Source organism: Hippoglossus hippoglossus, chromosome 18 (assembly GCF_009819705.1).
Source record: "Hippoglossus hippoglossus isolate fHipHip1 chromosome 18, fHipHip1.pri, whole genome shotgun sequence".
Classification (NCBI taxonomy): Eukaryota; Metazoa; Chordata; class Actinopteri; order Pleuronectiformes; family Pleuronectidae; genus Hippoglossus; species Hippoglossus hippoglossus.
The window spans coordinates 11,923,978-11,943,396 of NC_047168.1; the positions used below are offsets into that span (position 1 = coordinate 11,923,978).

Genomic DNA, 19,419 nt, shown 5'->3' on the forward strand with positions numbered 1-19,419 from the left:
CCTGGGGGGGGGAGAATTAGATGTAGGTGCCAATGTGTGAAATGAATAGCCTGAAGAATCAAGAAAACATACCGTTAAATGATCCGTTGAACAATCAGTGCAATGATTTACATCAGGGTGAGGCTATATTTAGAAAAGTAGAGACGCTGACTTTCACAGACAAGTGAGGGTGGAGCACAGAATGTGACCCGTCCACATGTTGTCAGGGGCTGGAAGTGCTGAGCACTGCTGGAGCGACGCGCACCAGAGCGCACGGGACCTTGGAGGCTCCAATATAACATTCATTATTATTATTATTATTATTATCATCAGCCTGTAGATTAGAATTCCTTGTTTCTTCTTCTTTTTTTTTTATTTGTTGAATTGAGTTTGGATATGTTTTGTCCTTTGGAGCATTTTCTTCTTTACGCACGAGCATCACGGACGCTGCGTTTATGACCTGAGGCGACGGGAGAGAGTGCGACATGGAGACGTTCACGATACAAGACGTGCTCATGAACTCCACCGACCTGAACAAGATCCTGTGCAATTTCGGGATCAAGAATATTTCGGAATGCGAGGAGGAGCAGGAGCCGTCGCCCGAACCCCAAGGTACAGTGGGTTTATCTTTGTTATTACTGTTTGGGGATATTATGCAACAATCATCAAACGTTTGTTTGGATATTTGCAATTTAAATTTTATTTCAGATTTACGCATTTGTGCCATAAGACTGAGTCATTTGGGGCTTTTGTTTCTGCTCCAGTGCGCTTTACGCATATGGCTCATCTCCTCCACACAGCTCATTTGTCACTCGACACTATAGTTGTACCAATGTCAAATAAACAAAACTGATATTATATCCTCTATGATCGCAAAATAGAGACTTTATAATAGCACAAGCTTTATTTTTAGGATAAAACTCAAAGGAGAAGGATAAAACATCCTGAGAAATTCAACCCATGCAGTGATTGTGACATTTGGAAATTACTCTCCTCCTAAAACCTCTGTAACTCTGCTCCATTACTTCACTTTATTAGAATAAAACGTGTTACAGATAATGTCCAGATGTTGTGATATGGATTTCCAGATGATTTGGTTTACAACTGCATGATTTAAACTCTAAAATTACAAATATAAATCATTTATGTTGTGTTCCATCCTCTTTTACTCTGACCCAGTGACATCTATACTGATGCTGACACTTCTGAAGAAATCTCAGCAGTGTCAGCTTTATACAGATACAAAGATTACTCATATAGACTGTGTAGTTGCAGAGATATACACTATTCATGTTGTAATTTCCGAGCAGGGGCTATAGAAAAGGACAGATTTTAGGAGAGTAAGCATAAAAAAACCACCATTCTGCAAATACTGAGCATCAAACCGCTGCATGCGACTTGAGGCATGAAGTGATCATGCTGATAAATGAGGATGGAGGGAGAGTGAGAGAAAGCAAGAGGGAAAGGATGAGTCAGATAGTATTTAGGTCACGTTTTGAGAATGACCCTGTGCCTCCTCCTCCTCCTCCTCGCTCCTCTCCTCTCCTTCACAGATATCAACCAGACCGTGCGGATCTTCCTCTACAGCCTCATCTTCCTCCTCAGCGCCCTGGGCAACAGCCTCATCGTCGCCGTGCTGGTGAGGAACCGCCGCATGAGGACCGTCACCAACCTCTTCCTGCTGTCCCTGTCCATCAGCGACCTGATGGTGTCGCTGGTCTGCATCCCCTTCACCCTCATCCCCAACCTCATGAGGGACTTCGTCTTCGGAGCCGGCATGTGCAAGCTGGTCATGTACTTCATGGGTGAGAGGATTCACATTGTTCTACTGCAGGTTTGAGATTGAAGTGCATCTTTAGTCAATTGAAAGTCTCTTAAATTTAGCTTTTTATTTGCAGCCAAAGGTTTTTTAAAAAGATTTCGTAGGCATCAATCTCTGGTACCAACTATAAAATAAAATAAAACAATACAACTATATAGGAAGAATAGTAGAATTCAAGTTATGTCTCGTGTTATCATAATTTTCTTACAATAAAATCTTCACTGGGGTTCCGTGTCTTGCCCAAGGACACTTCAGCATGCAGACTAGAGGAGGCAGGGATCAAACTCTCTGGATAACGGACGACCAGCTGTACCCCCTGAGCCACACCCCATTTCAGACTATAAACAGTTCAATTACGTAGATGTAACGTATACGATTTAGAAATGCAAATAACACATGGAAGCCATACATACAAATTCAAATTAGAAGATAAGATAAAATGAGATAATCCTTTATTCGTCCCACAGTGGGGAAATCTGCTGTAAACAGGAAAGACAAAAGACAGACATCAGTAAAAGTAATAAATAAGTAAACACAAAGAAATCTATTACTTTTTACTGCTGAAGTGTCCTCTGGGTCAACGACAGTTATTAAACAATCGCAGCACATTTAATCTGAGGTGTAATGGCACAACCAAATTTATATTTTGGGTTGTGATCCAATATGAAACAGATCCTGGATCTTTCCGTGAGCAAAGAAAGAGTCCATCCACGAGTCAGATGGGATTATCAATAGTGACCTTTAACCGAATATCAGCTCCTGAAACCTTATTTATGACAGAAATTATCCTCCAATTGTGTTAAATGCTCAATTTAGTTGTTAGTGGGTTCAAATCCATCCTCCTGCTTTTATTAGACAAATATTTAGATGTAATCTTGGCCGTTTTTACTGAGAAGCAGCTTCATTCCTCACTGATGCTGATTTAGAAGCCTCGAATCGGTCACATAAGATTCAGTGCAAATAAACACGGGGTCCTGTTGTTCAGGTTTATTTCATTTTCTCAATAAAGCGTTTCTTTGGGGAGGTTTTCCTCAGTCGAAGGGTCAAAGGTGAAAGGACAGACTCTATCGACTCTAAAGGCAAAATGTGCTTTGGGATACTGAGAAATAAATGAGATAAATTGCAGGTGAGTTCATCTTTGTGGCAGTGGACAACATTTCCGAATTATTTCTGGAGCCGTTAATATCCGGAGGCGTATGGAAGATTTAAAATGCCTGCATGAAAATAAAATCAAACAAATAAATTATTCTAATGTGGATAAATGTGCCGAAATAGAAAGTAAAAAGTCATTTGAGACTAAATATCAACCTAACTAAGTAAATTTATTAGTCTGATCTCAGAGGATTAATCAGATTGAGGATGTGAATCACTTCTGCCTCCAGCTTCATCGCTGTGAGTTTTGTAATAAAGTGCAGTCATTACACACAGTTCACCTTTGCTAATATTTCATTTTCATCCAATTAGAACTCCGCCAGATAATAGGATTTTCCCTTCTCCCCACTTCCCCCCCCACTTCCTGTCGCTCCATTGAATCAGACCAGAGCGCTGTCCTGCAGGATTATTACCTCATTTGTCCATGTGTCTATCTGTTTACGCGTCGCCGCTCGCGGATCGTACACGGCGATAATGTGCATGTATTTATAGTTGGTCTTGTTATTGTTACTGAGTGTGTAAACGGCGTTCTGGTGACAGACGGGGCAGGATGCGCTCTGTCACCGCTCTGCAGGCAGATTTAACGTGACCAAACATTAAGGGGTCGTGTCGACGCGAGCGTTCCAGTCGTGTTACTGAAGTTACATCACTGATGGAATAGTTTTGGTGCATCTGTAGGATAATATCTGCAGCTAGATGCTAGCCTATAAGAAACACCCTAAAGCCCAGTACTTTACAAAATACATATTATTACATATATAAGTTTGTTCAATTTGAACAAGCTAACAAAATTTTGTGGAAATCCGATTTGTGGTTTTTGCGTAATCCTGCTAACAAACAAACAAATAAATGCACTGGGATGAAAACACAACGTAAAGTAAAAAAAAACACGTCGGCCAATTATCGCTCCACAATTAAAAGTGAAGCCATCAACTCTTTCATTCTCTGACGTGCAGGTGTCTCAGTCAGCGTTTCCACCTTCAACCTGGTGGCCATCTCCCTGGAGCGCTACAGCGCCATTTGCAACCCGCTGACCTCCAGGTCGTGGCAGACCAAATCCCACGCCGCCAAGGTCATCACCGCCACCTGGGTGGCGTCCTCCATCCTGATGCTGCCCTACCCCATCTCTAGCACCCTCAAGCCTTTTACCCGCCTCAACAACAGCACGGGGCACATGTGCCGCCTGGTGTGGCCCAACGACACCATCCAGCAGTCCTGGTGAGCAGAAAACATGTCTTCACTGCCCCACCAGGGGGCCTTCACACTGGGATGCACTCAGGTTGTGTGGCAGCAAAATGAACCCACTGGTGATGTCAGTCGGCCGCTTCATTGATTTTCTAGGTGCTTCTGGGAAGAGACGACCACTTCTGGCTTCACAGAGCTCACCCTTCAAAATAAAAGCACACAATGTTCAAATATACGCTCATCTGCTCTAATAGAAAATTAACGTTTGCTTTCACTTACTCCCCAAATGTGTCTCTTGCAGGTACGTGTCTCTGTTGCTGCTGCTCTTCCTGATCCCCGGCATCGTCATGATGACAGCGTACGGACTCATCTCCCTGGAGCTCTACAGGGGCATCAAGTTTGAGCTGTCCAATAGGAAATCCAGCAGAGGTACGAATGTAAATTCAGGAAATGTAATATCAATGTGCTTCTCCATCTCTGGATGTTTACCAACTTCTCTTTACCAAACAGACCACAAATACAAACTTTGATTTAATTTCAGTTTTAAACAAATGCTGCTCAAACACATGGAGACATTTACAGGTTTTCCCCTTGGCTCTTGGACGTCTCTTCCTTTCTAGGTCTGGAGTGAAGACTTTTATCGTCATTGGGGTTTTACTGCTTCACTTTATATGTTGAAATCTCTTGTTAACTCTCCGCTCTTTTCTTCTCATGTTCATGTCCTGACAGAAAGGCAGTGCAGCACTGGCAGCATCAAAACCGGTGACCACGACGGCTGTTACATGCTGCCGTCGAAGAAGAGGAGCATCACCATCAGCTTGTCCCACTCCATTACGAAGCCCACGGCGGTGGGTCGTGTGTGCAGCAGCAGCTCCACATCCAACCTGATGGCCAAGAAGCGCGTGGTCCGCATGCTGCTGGTCATCGTCTTCCTCTTTTTCCTCTGCTGGACCCCCGTGTTCGTGGTCAACGCGTGGCAGGCGTTCGACCGGCGCTCGGCCTACCGCCTGACCGGTGCGCCCATCTCCTTCATCCACCTGCTGTCCTACACCTCGGCCTGTGTCAACCCCATCATCTACTGTTTCATGAACAAGCGTTTCCGCCAGGGCATGCTGTCCACCTTCAGCTGCTGCAGCTGCCTCAGGAGGAGCGGCTCGGGGGGGTCGGTCAGGACCAGTAAAATGGAGGTGAGCAGAACGAGAGCGGCGCCAAAGACCCCCGAGCAGAATGGTCACACCCCGACGAGCGGAGCCACCACACGCTTCAACTACACCGGCATCCGACCATCAGCCTGGAGTGAGCTGACCTAGACCGGACTGAGAATCTGTGTTGTGGTCACGTACGTCCCCACAGTGCTTATAGGACCAGTATACGAGCAGCCATGTTGCTTTAGCTTGACGTGTGACCTGACACATGGGCACTGCAGTTAAAGAGCGCGAAGCAGCAGTGGCGCACATCCAGAGCAGATCAACACGGCCACATGTTTCTGGAAAACCCTGAAGGGCCACAAGATGAAGCAGAATACACAGATTAACGTAGTTTACACATGTTCTTTAAAGTAATTGTAGCTCTGCCGCAGCCGTTTGTACCAGCGACCAAACCATCTCTCCTCTCTTTCATAATCATTACTCTAAAAATCATAACTCTAAAAATAAACTGTTCTTTACTCAGGTGACATTCTGAAAAGGGAACCAACCAGTTACCGAGACATTTTCACCTACAGGGACATTTAGTAGATTTACAGCATATCACATGATTTATACTGCATTCCGCCACCAGGTGGAAATCGAGAAGATTTGGCTTCAGTTTTGGAGAGCTACATCTTTATGATACAGTCTAGATTCTGCATCGCACTTATCACGAGCTCCTACAAGAAACAAAACAGAAACAAACCCCTAAAAACGTTGCTGCTCCGAAGCGCTACGAAGTCAATAAACAGCAGAATGTACCTTTAAAGGTTTGATATTGTGGGAAACTGCTAATTCTCTGATAAAAAGCAAACAGCACCTTTAGCTCATTAGCCTAATTCCCCCAAACTGTCAACATATCCCTTTAAAACTCTGCTGTGATGCATTATGCTAAAAATAAATATTTGTCTCTCTGCATACAAGTCGTAAGTCATGAGTAAGAGAAACTACTACTCACGATTTGTAGTTAATTGGCTACAACGTGACGAACACCGCTGTTGACCTTTAACTAATTTTTAGACGCTCGTGGCTGTGAATCAAAGGCCTTCAACCAAACAGGCGTTCATTAGTCATTTTCGGTAGCAGCTGCCTGTCGCGCTGCAAAGTAACCACACGCAGCACCTTCAAAACACCCCCCCCCCCCCCCCCCCCCCCATCATCCCGCTCAGCACACAAAGTGTTCCGGCTCATCCTTGACCTCGCTGTTTGTTTGTGCGTGTGCTCTGCCGGAGCTGGAGCGGCCTTATCGTTTTTGTGAGACTTTAAACACCTGGTTCACCCACTTTTTTCTTCAAAGACATCAAAGAGTTCCATACCTGGTTTTTAAAAACAACAGCGTTAATGTAGCAACTTATATCTTTTTATTTCCTCATATCAGTTTGTTGCCATGTTGTAATTATTGTTATGTAAATTCTTACTTTTGGGGTTTTGATGCGTTGACATGAAACGAAGGGATTGGAGGTATTCTGTTTGACTGCATGATAACGTGCCTATAACCTGCGGCTACACGACTGAATGTAAAAACATAATCCCAGTGATTTGAGTGGTTGTGCGTCTAAAAGCAGTTCTGGGGACGGCATTGTGCTCTCTAACCAACGCGTGGTTGACCATATAAAGACCTCGAATAACCCACTGTGCAACCACATCTGCGAAGACTTGGGGCAGAGCAACTCAGAGCTTTTAACGGCTTTAATGAAAGTGGATCTAAAGGACAGAGGGGCATTAGGGCCCAGACAAGTGGCGGAAAGAAAAGGGGGGAATCTGCTAGGACTTCTTCCCGGGGATAAGAGCTCCATTTGGGCTTGGTAGATGCCCAAAGCCCCACTCGCCTCCACCGGGAAATGTTTACCTGTCGCTGGGAGGGAGAAAAGACGGAAATGTTTCTTCACACAAAAGGAGACACAAGCCAGAGTTGTTCATTTGTACTCTTTTCAGCTTAAACCACGGTTTTGTGGGGGTAAAAAATTAATAAAAACGTACATGCACAAAGTGTGATTTTGTATCACTTTTTTTATTTCTCATTTTTATGCCAGTATTGCAAGTTTTTTTTTTTCCACGGTTTTTTTTTTCTGTTCTTTTAATGACATACAGATTTGAGCATGATCTGGAGCTGCAATATGTACAAAAACAAAAACTAACGCATGTTATCAAAAAACCGTCCCCGTTTTGACGTTATTGCTAAAATGTTACAAACGGCACAGGTTTCTACCATCAGCAACCCTTTGAGCACTGAGTATACTACCACAATGACACCTCTGCTTACCATTTACTAGAATAATACACAGATACAGTGAGAGTGAAAGATAGTGGAAGGACATGGAGGAAGAGGAAGAGAAGAAGAAGAAGAAGAGGGAAAATGACAACAGAAAAAAAAAAAGTGATCCGACTGTAGCAAAGCTAAGCACGACAGGCTGCATGATGAAAAACAAAGAAGGGGCGGGGGGGGGGGGGGGATGAGAAAACTCCAAATGTACAAACAGAAACATGAGCGATAAAAGAGTGAGGATGAAATGTGTGAGAGAAAAAGAAAAGGTTAGCGCTCTGTAGTGCAAACAGCCCAATAGTCTGAAGGAGAAGTAAGGCTGAGTGCGACAGAGAAGGGCTCCACACTCCTTTTTTTTTGAAAATTTGTTTAAAGCTGCCTCTCACTCTGCCCTGTTTTGTTTAGCAGTGCATGAAAACTACATTATAAAAGACATTTGGCATATTAGAGGATACATACATTGTTCAGAGCTCATTATAAAAAAAACAAAAAACAAAAAAAACAAGAACAGCTGCTTTTGGAAGAGTAAAACAATTATGACCATTCACACACACACACAGACAGAGAAAGAAACCGGTTAAGATATTTTGTAAAAACAAAAAAAAGCATTGTAAATGCTAATGAGATGGTTGTTTCCCTCTCTATCTGAAAGCTTTGTCGTCGGGTTGCGTGCGTTCAAGAAGGCATGTAACATTAGTTTGACCCCTTTTGACAGCTCGTCCCTGTCATGGGCGAGGGAAGGGGGGTGGGGGGGGCATTCATCAAGTTATTCAGTATCCTCCCAAATCTCTTAAAAACTTCCGGATGTTTTAAGAGGAAAAAAAAGAAAATTGTAAACCAGCTCGGATTGTCAAGGCGACACATTTTCAAAACCAAAATAAAAAAACAAAACCAAAAAATAGCATGCATCACCCACTTTATTAGCTTGAGCAAATGTGACAATGCTGCTCTGTTCAGACTCGCATGAGGAGATGAAGAGGAGCTGCAGGGTCGAGGGGAAGATCGGCCTAAAGGAGGCGTAAACAAAACCCCCCAAATATCCAAGCGTCGAGGTGGGTGGGGCGTGTGTGTGTGTGTGTGACGCTAATGCAGAGGCTATGTTTAAAAAATAAAAAAAAGATGAATTTTAGAGCTAGTAGAAAAAAACACTCAAGTTTAAAAATCTACAGTTGAGATTTCGTGGACCTCCATCCTGCAGAGTAAAGGGTTCGGGGACGTCGGTTCGATGCTACACGACCGCTGCAGCACCAACTCCTCCACATGTCCATGACAGACAGGAAGTGGCCTCTTTTTATTTTTGAAAACAACAAAATAAAACAAAATACACTCCCAGGCCAACCTAGGCAGCATGGGCAATAATGCACTTTTCTTTTTTTTTTCTTTTTGACATAAGACAAAGGGAGACTTTGTACCAATAATTTAAAAAATATCAATATTACAATATAAAATATTTAACATTAATGACGGACAGGTGGACAGGGGTGGTGAAACTGGGGCATAACTTAATTTTTTCTTTTTCTTTACATTGAAAGGGGGAGGGGGGGGGTACAAGAAAATCATTTTTTGTTCCTATTTCAAGGTTTTGTTTCGTAAGTAAAAATTCGGAAATACTTCATTGAGCAGACATTCAAGTTACAGTATCGTTGTTCTTTTGTTGTTTTCCCAGGAAGTGTGTACAGTTGTACTGTAAAAACTAAAAGAGCACAAGTATTGCCTTTGAATGTTTAATAATCCACAATCACCAGACATTTGGATCCAGGTGGAAGACAGAGAAAGTCATGAATCTCAAGTTTGGTTTTTTTTTTTTTTTGGAGAGCAGTTTTGAAATGGAGCGAGTCTGACTCAATATTCCATTACAGCGACTTACATGTGACAATCACTCACTCACTCACACACTCGGACACACACACTCAGACACACACACACACTCAGACACACACACACAGATATATTTGCTGGCTGGTGAAGTTAGTGCTCAGGCGGACAAACATGATGAAATGACCTGTACAATATTGCTGTTCTGTTTGGAAATGCACATCTTCATTAACACACATTTAGAAGGCCTTTACGCGGTCGCCATGAACACGAGATGAGTGCAACTACTCGGACAGTGAGTTCATCATGTACATGCGCTTGTTTCTGCGAGACGAGAATAAACCACAGGAGATTTCTTCTTCTTTTTTTTTCTCAAAAAAGGGGGAAGGCTGGAAGGAAGGAGCTTTACAGCGCTCTTTGTGAGACATTGTACCAAAAAGTGAGAAGGTGCCGCGCACCGCAGGGGAATAAAAAACGGGATTATTGTACTTGTTCACCACAAAAGAAAAAAAAAAAAACACACAAAAAGAGACGTGAAGGCTGAGAGGTCCTTCAGAAGGCTGCTTTGCTTTGCACGACAAAATGTGGCTGTGGAGCGTCGGGCTCCAGCAGTAAGAGGCCAGGCATGAGCTTGTTTTGTGCTATGCACGGGTTCTTTCAAGGTGAGTAAACAGCAGATAAGAAACAGGTGAAGTGTTTTTTTTGTTAAGTTATCAGTAAGGCCACATCAAATTGAAAAGTGTCTGTTTTTTTTCTTGAAAGAAGAAAAAGAAAAGAAAACACTGGAGTTAAATGCCACCAGAACTACAGCACACACAGGAACGCACCTCGCTCGGCGCAGTTTTCAGAGACAAAGTTTCACGACATTTTCTGATACGTTCACAGAGACAGAGCAACAGGTACAGGATATTAGATATGTGACTGGTTTGACTGTGTGCACAGTAAGAATATACAGTACTAAGGCTATCCTTTTAAGTCAGTGACTACGCTTATTACATTAGTTTGTAAATGACAAACCGACTTGTTTTCCGTAACTGTGGAAGTCTAGTTTTCTTTTCTTTTTTTGACGTATTCTGCAAACGTTGCTATGGCTCCACGTGAGATGTACTGATGAGTATATTTTCCAAAAGGAGACATAGCGCACATAGAGTATTGCAGGCAAGGCAGAGGCGTTGCTTAAAGCTTTTCTTTTTAAAGACTTCATAAAAACCAATGATAAAAAATAGGCCCTCTGAGGTTATTCCCCAAAATTTAAAAAAAACAAACAAACAAACAAACAGAAAACAACAACCTTCGCTTATGTAAATAAACAACCAAGACTTCAGGTTTCTTTTTTCCCCAACAGAAGAAGTGAGAGTATCAAAAACAAGAGTTCGATCCAAAGAGTGGACAAGCAGGCGTTTCGTAGTTAAGGTTGCAATAACATACAGGTTGGGATTTTGGACCTCAAAGGGGGAAAACAAAGCCCAAGCTCAGGGGAAGAATAGAAACTATTTGGTAACAAAAGTGTACTATATGTTTAATACAAAAAAGGTATGGAGAAAAATGTACCTTTACTAAAGCTTATACAAGATCCTTGGTCCATAAAAACTATGTTATCGTCACGATTCATGTGTGTCCCTCTGCATCCTCGCACTCCCTCCAACAACAATACATCCAGCCCCCCGCTAGGAAACCACAAATGAACGCAGAGTAAAACAAAAAGGAATAATTATAAAACAAGTGGTGGGAGGAGATGAGGGGACGAGGGAGGAGGAGGGGGAGCAAGGCAGCGCAAAAATATACTTTCCTTTCAACACAACTTGGTTTTTTTTTGTACAAGGTGGATGTATTGTTGTTGTGGTTTCCATTCTCACAGCCGTAGAAAGGTGCTGGTGCTCTGAGCCGGCAGGAACTTCACTGAGTCCAAACACCAGAACTGAACAGGCAGGTCCTTAAAGTAACCACAGGAGAGGAGGCGTGTCAAGAAGCATGTTCGCTCATTTCCATTGGCTGACAACGTTGTGATGTTACTCCTTCTTCAGATTCCCCCTGTGTTCGCTCCTTTTGTCCCACCAACTTTTTCCATTTCAGCTTCTTTGTATCCAAAAATTAATACACAGCACTTTAGAGTGAGTCAGTTTTTATTATTTCCCATAGTCTGTATATACCCTCTGGTATATTTGCTCTCAAGGCATATTGTATTCAGCGGCCCCCTGTGTGCGTTAGGAGACCACAGCTGCGGCGGTGGAGGATGAGGACGTGACTCCTGCGTTGGAGGTGCTGTTGGGGCCGTAGACGCCGGAGCCGGCCTCTTGGCCTCCGCTGCTCAGCAGGCTGGAGTTCCCGGTCCGCAGGATGGCTCCGGCGGCGCTGCAGTGTGGCCGCGGCCCGGGCTCTGGCGTATAGGTGAAGGTCAGTGTGGTGGAGTAGATGATGCCGTCGTTCCTCACCAGCGTGACGGGCACCTGGACGGGCTGTCGCACCCAGCGCCAGCCCTCTCGGAAGGCAGAGATGTCGGGCACCACGCACAGCATGCTCTCCGCACACCTGTTGGGAGAAGAGAGGAACAAGGAGCCACATCAGAGTTTGATAAGATACATTCAGGCTTTCAGTAAGAATGGTTCCTTCTGGTTTCGATTTGAAGAGTTCGATTAACATTTTGCTCTAACTTTAAAATCTTTGTCTGAACCTGCCCCGATTGGCCCAGCTCAGGTATTCACACTTGGCTGTGAGTCATTCCTCTCTGTCCCCATTTCCTCTCATCTCTATGTCAAACAGCCAAAACTAAACAAAACAAAAGAAGTGATTTGTTTTAAAAAGCTTCTATCATAAACAGTATGTGGGACATTGCTCCATGAGGCATCGGTGGTTCTGTAATGTTGCACTGAAGCAGGTCTCTCTGTTTCACTGAGTCATTGTGATGTTCCATGACCTCACCCCCCCGTCTACGACTTAACGTTTGACGGGGGGGGGGGGGGCTGAAGCTAAACACATAAAACCTGATCCATCTATAAATCTCAATATGACAGAGGAAAAACCACATTGAAGGTTTTTTTACGAGGGTGTGAACACTGAAATCTCGTGGCTCTGTAAAAGATTTTAGCTCAGTGAAAAACAAAAAAAACAAACAGGTTAAAAGAAGAATGAAGATTAAACAGTTTTATTGCAGCGACGTCACTACAGCTCAGATGAGTATTTATTACCTGCATTAGGCGACTGGGCCGTGAGTGTCTGCAGCAGTGAGTCTGACTGAGAGCTTTTATCTGTTTTGATTAGAATACTCATCGAGAATTTCCATTTTCTTTTTTATTCTTTAAAGCCTGTAAGATCTCATCTACCCTCAAATTAGATGTAATTGATGATTTGTATGCTAACGGGGGAAAAAAGGCAAACTCGTCCAACGGATCTTATTTTGCGGAAGAAATGGAAAAGAGCACTTCAAGTAGCCAGGTAAATTAGAATGCACCAAATTACACACACTCATCAGCATCAGTGTCCTGAACATGCTTGATTTTTGTCCATCAAGATCCATTAATTAACCTCTGAGAAATCAACGAATCTGACCTCTACCGAATCCTTCCACCGGGTTTCACAGTAAATCTGTATGGTAGTGTCTGTGATGTGACGTGTGTGTAGATACCCTGCAGGGAAAAGGAAACCGGAGCAAAGGCACACCTGTACATGGTCTCAGCCTCGACGTCGCCAAACCACACCCGAAGATTCGGAGTGAAGTTCTGTCCCGTCAGCTCCAACATGGCGACGTCCCCACCACCGTTTAGCTGCAGGTAAAGAATTACGTAATGATAACTTACTCATACACACACACACACACACAGGACCACAAAAGGACAACTAAGCTGAAATCAGTTTTGGGGGGGGGGGGGGGGGGGGGGGGGTTGTATCCAGACTCTGCTGTGCACCTGTAAGCTCTCGACCACAGGCACGGGGGTGACAGGCGAGTGGACGGGGCCCATGCCCTCGTAGAAAGTGTATTCGGCCTTGTCTGTGCTGATGATTGTCCAGGAGGCGCCATCGTTGATCATCTCCTTGTTTGGTTCCTTTGGGCATGGAGTGGCCTATCAGGAGGAAGGAGATATAACAGATATTACATTTAGCTGACGCTTTTATCCAAAGTGACTTACAGTAAGTGCATCAACCATGAGGGGACAAACCCAGAACAACAAGAATCAAGAAAAGTACAATTTTCTTCAAGAAAGCCAAACTACAAAGTGCTATAAGTAAGTGCCATTTAACTAAATTTCTTGTTTAAACTAGTTTTTTTTGGAGCAACAAGCCGATTGGCAGATGCAGAGCGGAGTGAACGGGCTGGGGTGTAACGTTTGAACATGTCCTGGATGTAGACTGGACCCGAGCCGTTTGCAGCACGGTACACATGTACTAATGTTGTAACGGACGTGGGCAGCCACTGGTAACCAGTGACGGGAAGCGGAGGAGCGGAGTAGTGTGAGTGAATTTAGGTTAAAGACCAGTCGAGCTGCTGCATTCTGGATGAGCTGCAGAGGTCGGATGGCGCTAGCAGGTAGACCAGCCAGGAGCGAGTTACAGTAGTCTAGGCGTGAGATGACAAGAGCCTGGACCAGAGCCTGCGCCGCCTATTCTCCTGATGTTGTGCAGCATGTATCAACAGGAACGTGTTGTTACAGTAATGTTTGCAGTAAGGGAGAGTTGACTGTCGAGTGTCACACCCAGGTTCCTAGCAGTCTGGGTGGGGGCTAACACAGAGTTTTCAAAGGTAATAGTCAGGTGGTGGGTGGGAGAGCCTTTCCCTGGAAGGGATCAAAACCCCTTTCCTCAGAACTGAGGAAAGGGGAGAGCCTTTCCCTGGAAGGGATCAAAACCCCTTTCCTCAGAACTGAGATCAAACATCTCTCTGGGACCTTACAATCATCTAAAAAGCATCAGATCCTGGTGGTGAGTGGAACCCACACTGATCTTCAAAGAGAAAATGGCCCCATTACAGTAATATAAAGACAAAATAATGGATGAAGGATCGAGCTCGATCACTGTGTGGTTCAGAGAGGTGAAGCAATCATCTCCAATCGTGTGTGAAGTGTAAGATTGACTTGATCAGAGGAAGAAACGACCTCGACCCTGAATTGATTCTGAAAAGTGAAGAGTGGGAAGATGTTCTGAGGGTTTGAGGTGGAACACTGACTTGAAACTGGATGATCCTTTCTTGGGAAAGGCACAGGTACATGCGCTCGGTGTCCTTCAGGTAGAAGGCACACTTGTGGAGCTGGGAGACGGGGTCGTCAGCGTCCAGCAACGCCGTCTGCTTGTCCACCTTTCGGATGATCTGGAGGGGGGGGGGAAGAAAGCAATGGATTAGCCGCCGGGAGGTTGACGGAGGAGTGGAAAGAAGGTGTAGGGAAGTATGGGGGGAAAAAGATAGGAGAGGGAAATGGTATCATGAAAAAGAAAGTCACCACGATAAGGAAAGAAGAGAAAAAGATTTGGTGTCTATTCCTTCCACATTTCCTAATTTACAATGACTTCATCTTCCCCTCTGGGATCATTAAAGTTTCTCTGTCAGATCTGTGTAATGTCAGATGATGTGTATTCTTTTTACCAGTCTGGGCAGCGCCATGCCGGTGACAGAGCAGACCAGCTTGACCGTCTGGCCGTAGTGGATGTAACCGTCTCTCACAGTGAACTCTTCTCCTTCTGACTCCTCGTCATCCACTGCAAACACACAACACAGGAGAGAAGACATCAGTGGTGCGACAATCCTCCCACAATCTGCTGTGTGACGAACAAAATCACACTTTTGTTTGTGACAGGCTGTCATCAGGTTGTTCTCACTTCCTCTGTTTGATTTGTGGTGTTTCTAAATCAATAGTGTTTGTGTCACTGACACTGTGAACTCGGGCTGGATGAAACGTACACAGGTGGATGTAGAAGGCGCCCCACTGCTGGGAGCTGGCGTGAAAGTTGCCCCCCTCCACGTGTAGATAGCGCGTGCTGACCGTTTGGGACCGCAGCCGGTTGAACAGCGCCACCTTGGTCCCTGATGCGATGCACACTGTGGGGACACAGACATGCAGGTTACACAACGTGACATGTGGCCCTCAGGTCAGCTGTGTGAGCCGAGCGATACGAGGCGAGAAGAGAAACAAGTCTGAGCGGAGGAGGTGACGTGTGCAGGTGAGAAACATGCAACTGGGATAGCATTCAAATTAACCTACACTGCCCTCTAGTGGTTAGAATTAATAATAACATTGATAATAATAACCTAAAAGAAAAATTGGGTTTTACATTGGAAAAAATAAATAAATCAAGATTAAAACAAACTTGCACGATAATTAAATAAACTCAAATACACAAGGCAAAGGTACAATACATTAAAGTATATTCTTAAAAAAAAATGTGTGAACAACCAACTCACAGTCAGCGTTTTTGAGGGACTGCTTCTTTTTGGAGGGCTTGGAGATGACTTTGATCCTCTTGCTGAGGAAGACACCAATGTCAGCGCTGTTGCCGTAGAACATCTTGACAGACAACATGAAGTGCTTTCTCTTGTCGGAGTCGGATATGTACAAGGTTTTAGCTGTGCAATAATTCTGAAAAGACGACAGCAGACAGGGGAAATCTGATTAGAAGGTTTTCTTCTATTTACACTCGCCGGCAGCTTTGCCCGATGTGTTTGCAAAGACGGAGACAAAGTGAACACACACACACACAAACACACACAACTAACATTTCTATCTAAGCTGTGGCTTCGTAAATAGAACTCGAAAAATGTATCAGATGGCTACAAAGCCGGCTGATATGAGCCCATCTCAGATTTTGAGAAACTTTTATTTTACAGAATAAACAATGCAGCAAAGACATGCATTTATATTTAACTTCTATTTATTAACCTAGAAATACGCCGCAGTCTTATGAGAGGCTCCCTGTTTCATTAGTGTAAATAAGCACGTCAACGGGTGACGCACCTTTCCCTCTAGGTTGAGCTGTTGCATTTCCTGGTCGCTGTTGCCGATGCCGATGAAGGCACAGGGCTGCGACTCCTGCTCGGAGCAGCCGTCTCGCTCCATCTGCTCCTTCTTTTTCTTCCAGCCGCTGCCCATCAGGTACACGCAGGGGGGAGGGCAGAAGAACCTGCACACAGGGAAACACATTCATGAGTGTGTGGGTGCAAATGCTTCAAAGACACGTTTCTCTTTGACTTCAGTGATGGTTACGTGAGGAGTTTTATGTATCTTGTGTAGATACCAAATGTTAGTTGCCTCATTCGCTTCTGCAAGTTATATTTAAGCCTTTACTGGAAATATGATATGATTTTAATCCACTTGCCTTTTTAGCAAAGAAACATATTCACATCTGCAAGGCTGGTAAATATGCACAGATTCTTTTTTAGAACATAAAATAACATTCTTTTATGAATCAAAAATAAATGGAGGAGAAAGGACAAAACCACGATTCACGAAAATAAGTTAATATCTTTTTGAAACAGTACAAAATGTGCATCTTTTATTACACCACAAGAGGGCAGCGCTGCACCAAGCTTCGACAAGACAGCCATTTTTATCAACATATTGTTATGTATAATTTAACTAAAGCCTCTTTTGTCACGCTGTCAAACCTAATTCCACAGATGTTACTGAGATCAGTCCAACATGTAAATGATATGTTGTGAAATATAAACAAGGATTTCAGATGAAAAGTCACTTTTTCCATTTTGAAATCACCCTCTTTGCCTCTTATGTCAAGAAATAGAAACCTCGTGAAAGGAAAATGACAACTCGAGTCTTGTTGAAATGTGTAAAATCAACTCATCTGCTTCAAACAAATGTATGTGCGTCAGTGTGCAACTGGAAAGTGACCTATTTCGCAACACACACGTCTGTCTCTGTGGGTGTTTGTCTGCTTTCACCTCCTATAAAAAGCACAGACAGAACGAGTCAGAAAGAAAAGAAGGGAGACGGCACATTTGCATTCTCCGTGCGCCCACTTTCTCTGTTGCAGACGTAATCGCAAGTGCGAGACACACACACACACACACACACACACAACACAAACGTTGTGTGGGGATTTTTCAGGCCAAGGGAGGTTGAAACATTAATATGCCCACAGATGTAGAAACCCGTCTGTATATGTGACTAGAAATCCCTTCAGGACTGTGTCTATTGGTTACGGATACTTTTCAGGTTTTGAGTGAACACCTAAACCGAAGCCCTGCACCGACATGTCACTGAGCGACTCACAAAGCAGCAGCGCTGATAGCTGATCCTCTACACGCACGCCATTTGTCTCGCCGGTGTCACTTTAACTGAAAAGTTATCGGAGGAATTCATCTCCTCGCTCCATCTCCTGCTCCAAACTCTCTGAGGTGTCTCCGCTGGCTCGCAAACGTCTGGTTATTACCAAGAGCCTGATGAGATCGCAAGCAGCCCCGGGGCCACAGCCAAGAACAGGAGGAAGAAAGAAACAGGCCGAGATGATGGAGAGATGAAGAGAGTTGCAAAATGAGCAAGACCTGTAGCAGGGGGGAGGGGGTGAAAAAAAAAAAAAAAAAAGCTGTAAAAGGTTTTGCGAGCAAGAGGTGGAAAGGTGAGAGCAGAGTTACAGGAAGAGATTGAGGAAGAAGAGATGAGTGACAGAGTTCAAGAGAGTGAGGAGAAAAAGGAGAAGGGTTTCACGAAAGCTGCACTCATCTTTGAACTTAGCGGTAAGTACAACAAAGCCTGAAGTGAAGTTGCCCTGTGACCCTCTGACCCTTAATTCTCGTTGCCCCCGGTGTCTTTTTATCTCCCCGACTCCCATCGCTCCTGTTTCTCCTTCCTTCCGTCTCTCCGCGGCCTTCACCTGAACGCGCCCTCGTGCGGAGGTGGGGGGGGGTCGCCGCTCATTTCCTCGGCTAACCTCTGGTGATATGGGAGGTCAGACGGGGTCAAGATACACACACAGCGGAATATGTGTTTTCTGCCCGATCTCACTGAGTAACCGGGTCATAAAACCATACAACATGGAGAAGGATTAGAGGACAAGGCCAAGTGGGTTGTTGTGAAGTTCCGCTAATAACACTTCAGGGGAGAGCTATTAAACTACAGGTCGGTTTGTAAAAGGACTTTTTAAGACCGTAATGAATGAATTTAACACCGATGTCAAGTACGGCAGATATAAAGGAATCATAATCATAATTAAAGATAAGGTGAAGGAGCCTCGTAGAGAAGAGCGAAGCCTTGAAACGCCAGGTTCACTCGCAAACGGAAAAAGTACTCACATATTTTACTTGAGTAAAAGTACAAACAATAGACAAAAGTGTACTTAAGTAAAAGTACCACAATAACTTTTCTACTTGAGTAAAAGTGAAAAGTCCCCAGACAATAAATCTCCTTAAATATAAGAAAAGAGATACATATAAAATATACTTCAGTACAGTTGAAAAAAAAAAAAGTTTAAGTACTTTGTAACATCCCACCACTGTGTCTAGTAAACTTTCATTTGGTCTGTAAAGGCCCATACACAGTATAACACTGAGCATAAATGTAGCCGAGTTAACTCAAAGGTAACTCTCGTCTGCAGTAGCTCTACAGGCCTCGTCGTTACACACTGTGAGAGAACTGCACTAAACAAACCAGAAACATAATACAAAGTTACACACAGAAGCACATCACACACCCACAAATGTCAATATGAGGCCGCAGACGGCATCTGCTCAGTTTAGCTTAGCATTAGGACTGGAGACAGGTGGAAACCACCAGCCTGCTCCGTGCCAAGAAAAAGTCAGACGCACAACGGCCCGTGAAACCACAACTTGTTGTTTTTACACTTTGTGCAAATTAAACAAATGAGAGACAATGTGATGGATTATGTTACATGTGGACAGAGCCAGGACGGTTGGTTTCCTCTCTTTGCCGTCTGCTATGCTCCAGAAGCGAGAGAGATACCGATCTGTCAATCTCAGCGGGAATGCAAATATTTTCCAAAACGATGAACTATTCCTTTAACTCCCTAAATAATCCAGTCTTAGTGATGAACAGTGCTCTGTTGATCCGAGATGAGAGACG

At 44.0% G+C, this 19,419-nt stretch overlaps 2 protein-coding genes across 5 annotated transcripts in view; one reads left to right on the forward strand and one right to left on the reverse strand.

The window, feature by feature from the left end:
* The first annotated feature begins 240 nt into the window (after positions 1–240).
* On the forward strand, positions 241–6,430 carry cckar (cholecystokinin A receptor). Its single transcript, XM_034615497.1, has 5 exons — positions 241–591; positions 1,533–1,784; positions 3,910–4,171; positions 4,440–4,567; positions 4,868–6,430. Exons 1-5 carry the CDS (start codon positions 465–467, stop codon positions 5,446–5,448), a joined length of 1,350 nt encoding a protein of 449 aa, XP_034471388.1. The 5' UTR covers positions 241–464; the 3' UTR covers positions 5,449–6,430.
* Positions 6,431–7,320: 890 nt separating this feature from the next.
* Positions 7,321–19,419, reverse strand: part of rbpjb (recombination signal binding protein for immunoglobulin kappa J region b) — a 58,849-nt gene continuing 46,750 nt past the window's right edge. For 2 of the 4 annotated variants that reach the window (XM_034615493.1, XM_034615494.1), the window contains 8 exons: positions 16,342–16,507; positions 15,792–15,966; positions 15,291–15,428; positions 14,976–15,088; positions 14,562–14,702; positions 13,306–13,461; positions 13,061–13,164; positions 9,392–11,932 (listed from right to left, as the gene is read on the reverse strand). In XM_034615493.1, coding sequence (XP_034471384.1) covers positions 11,608–11,932; positions 13,061–13,164; positions 13,306–13,461; positions 14,562–14,702; positions 14,976–15,088; positions 15,291–15,428; positions 15,792–15,966; positions 16,342–16,507 — 1,318 coding nt within the window. In that variant the 3' untranslated portion in view covers positions 9,392–11,607. Of the gene's footprint in view, positions 11,933–12,134; positions 12,833–13,012; positions 13,165–13,305; positions 13,462–14,561; positions 14,703–14,975; positions 15,089–15,290; positions 15,429–15,791; positions 15,967–16,341; positions 16,508–19,419 lie in introns of those variants that run through there. The other 2 variants (XM_034615495.1, XM_034615496.1) reach the window with 2 other exon arrangements.

Coding starts and splice junctions, on each gene's coding strand:
- cckar (XM_034615497.1), top strand. CDS start 465: ATGGAGACGTTCACGATACAAGACGTGCTCATGAACTCCACCGACCTG. Junction 592..1,532: donor GCCGTCGCCCGAACCCCAAG/GTACAGTGGGTT, acceptor TCTCCTTCACAG/ATATCAACCAGACCGTGCGG. Junction 1,785..3,909: donor GCTGGTCATGTACTTCATGG/GTGAGAGGATTC, acceptor TCTGACGTGCAG/GTGTCTCAGTCAGCGTTTCC.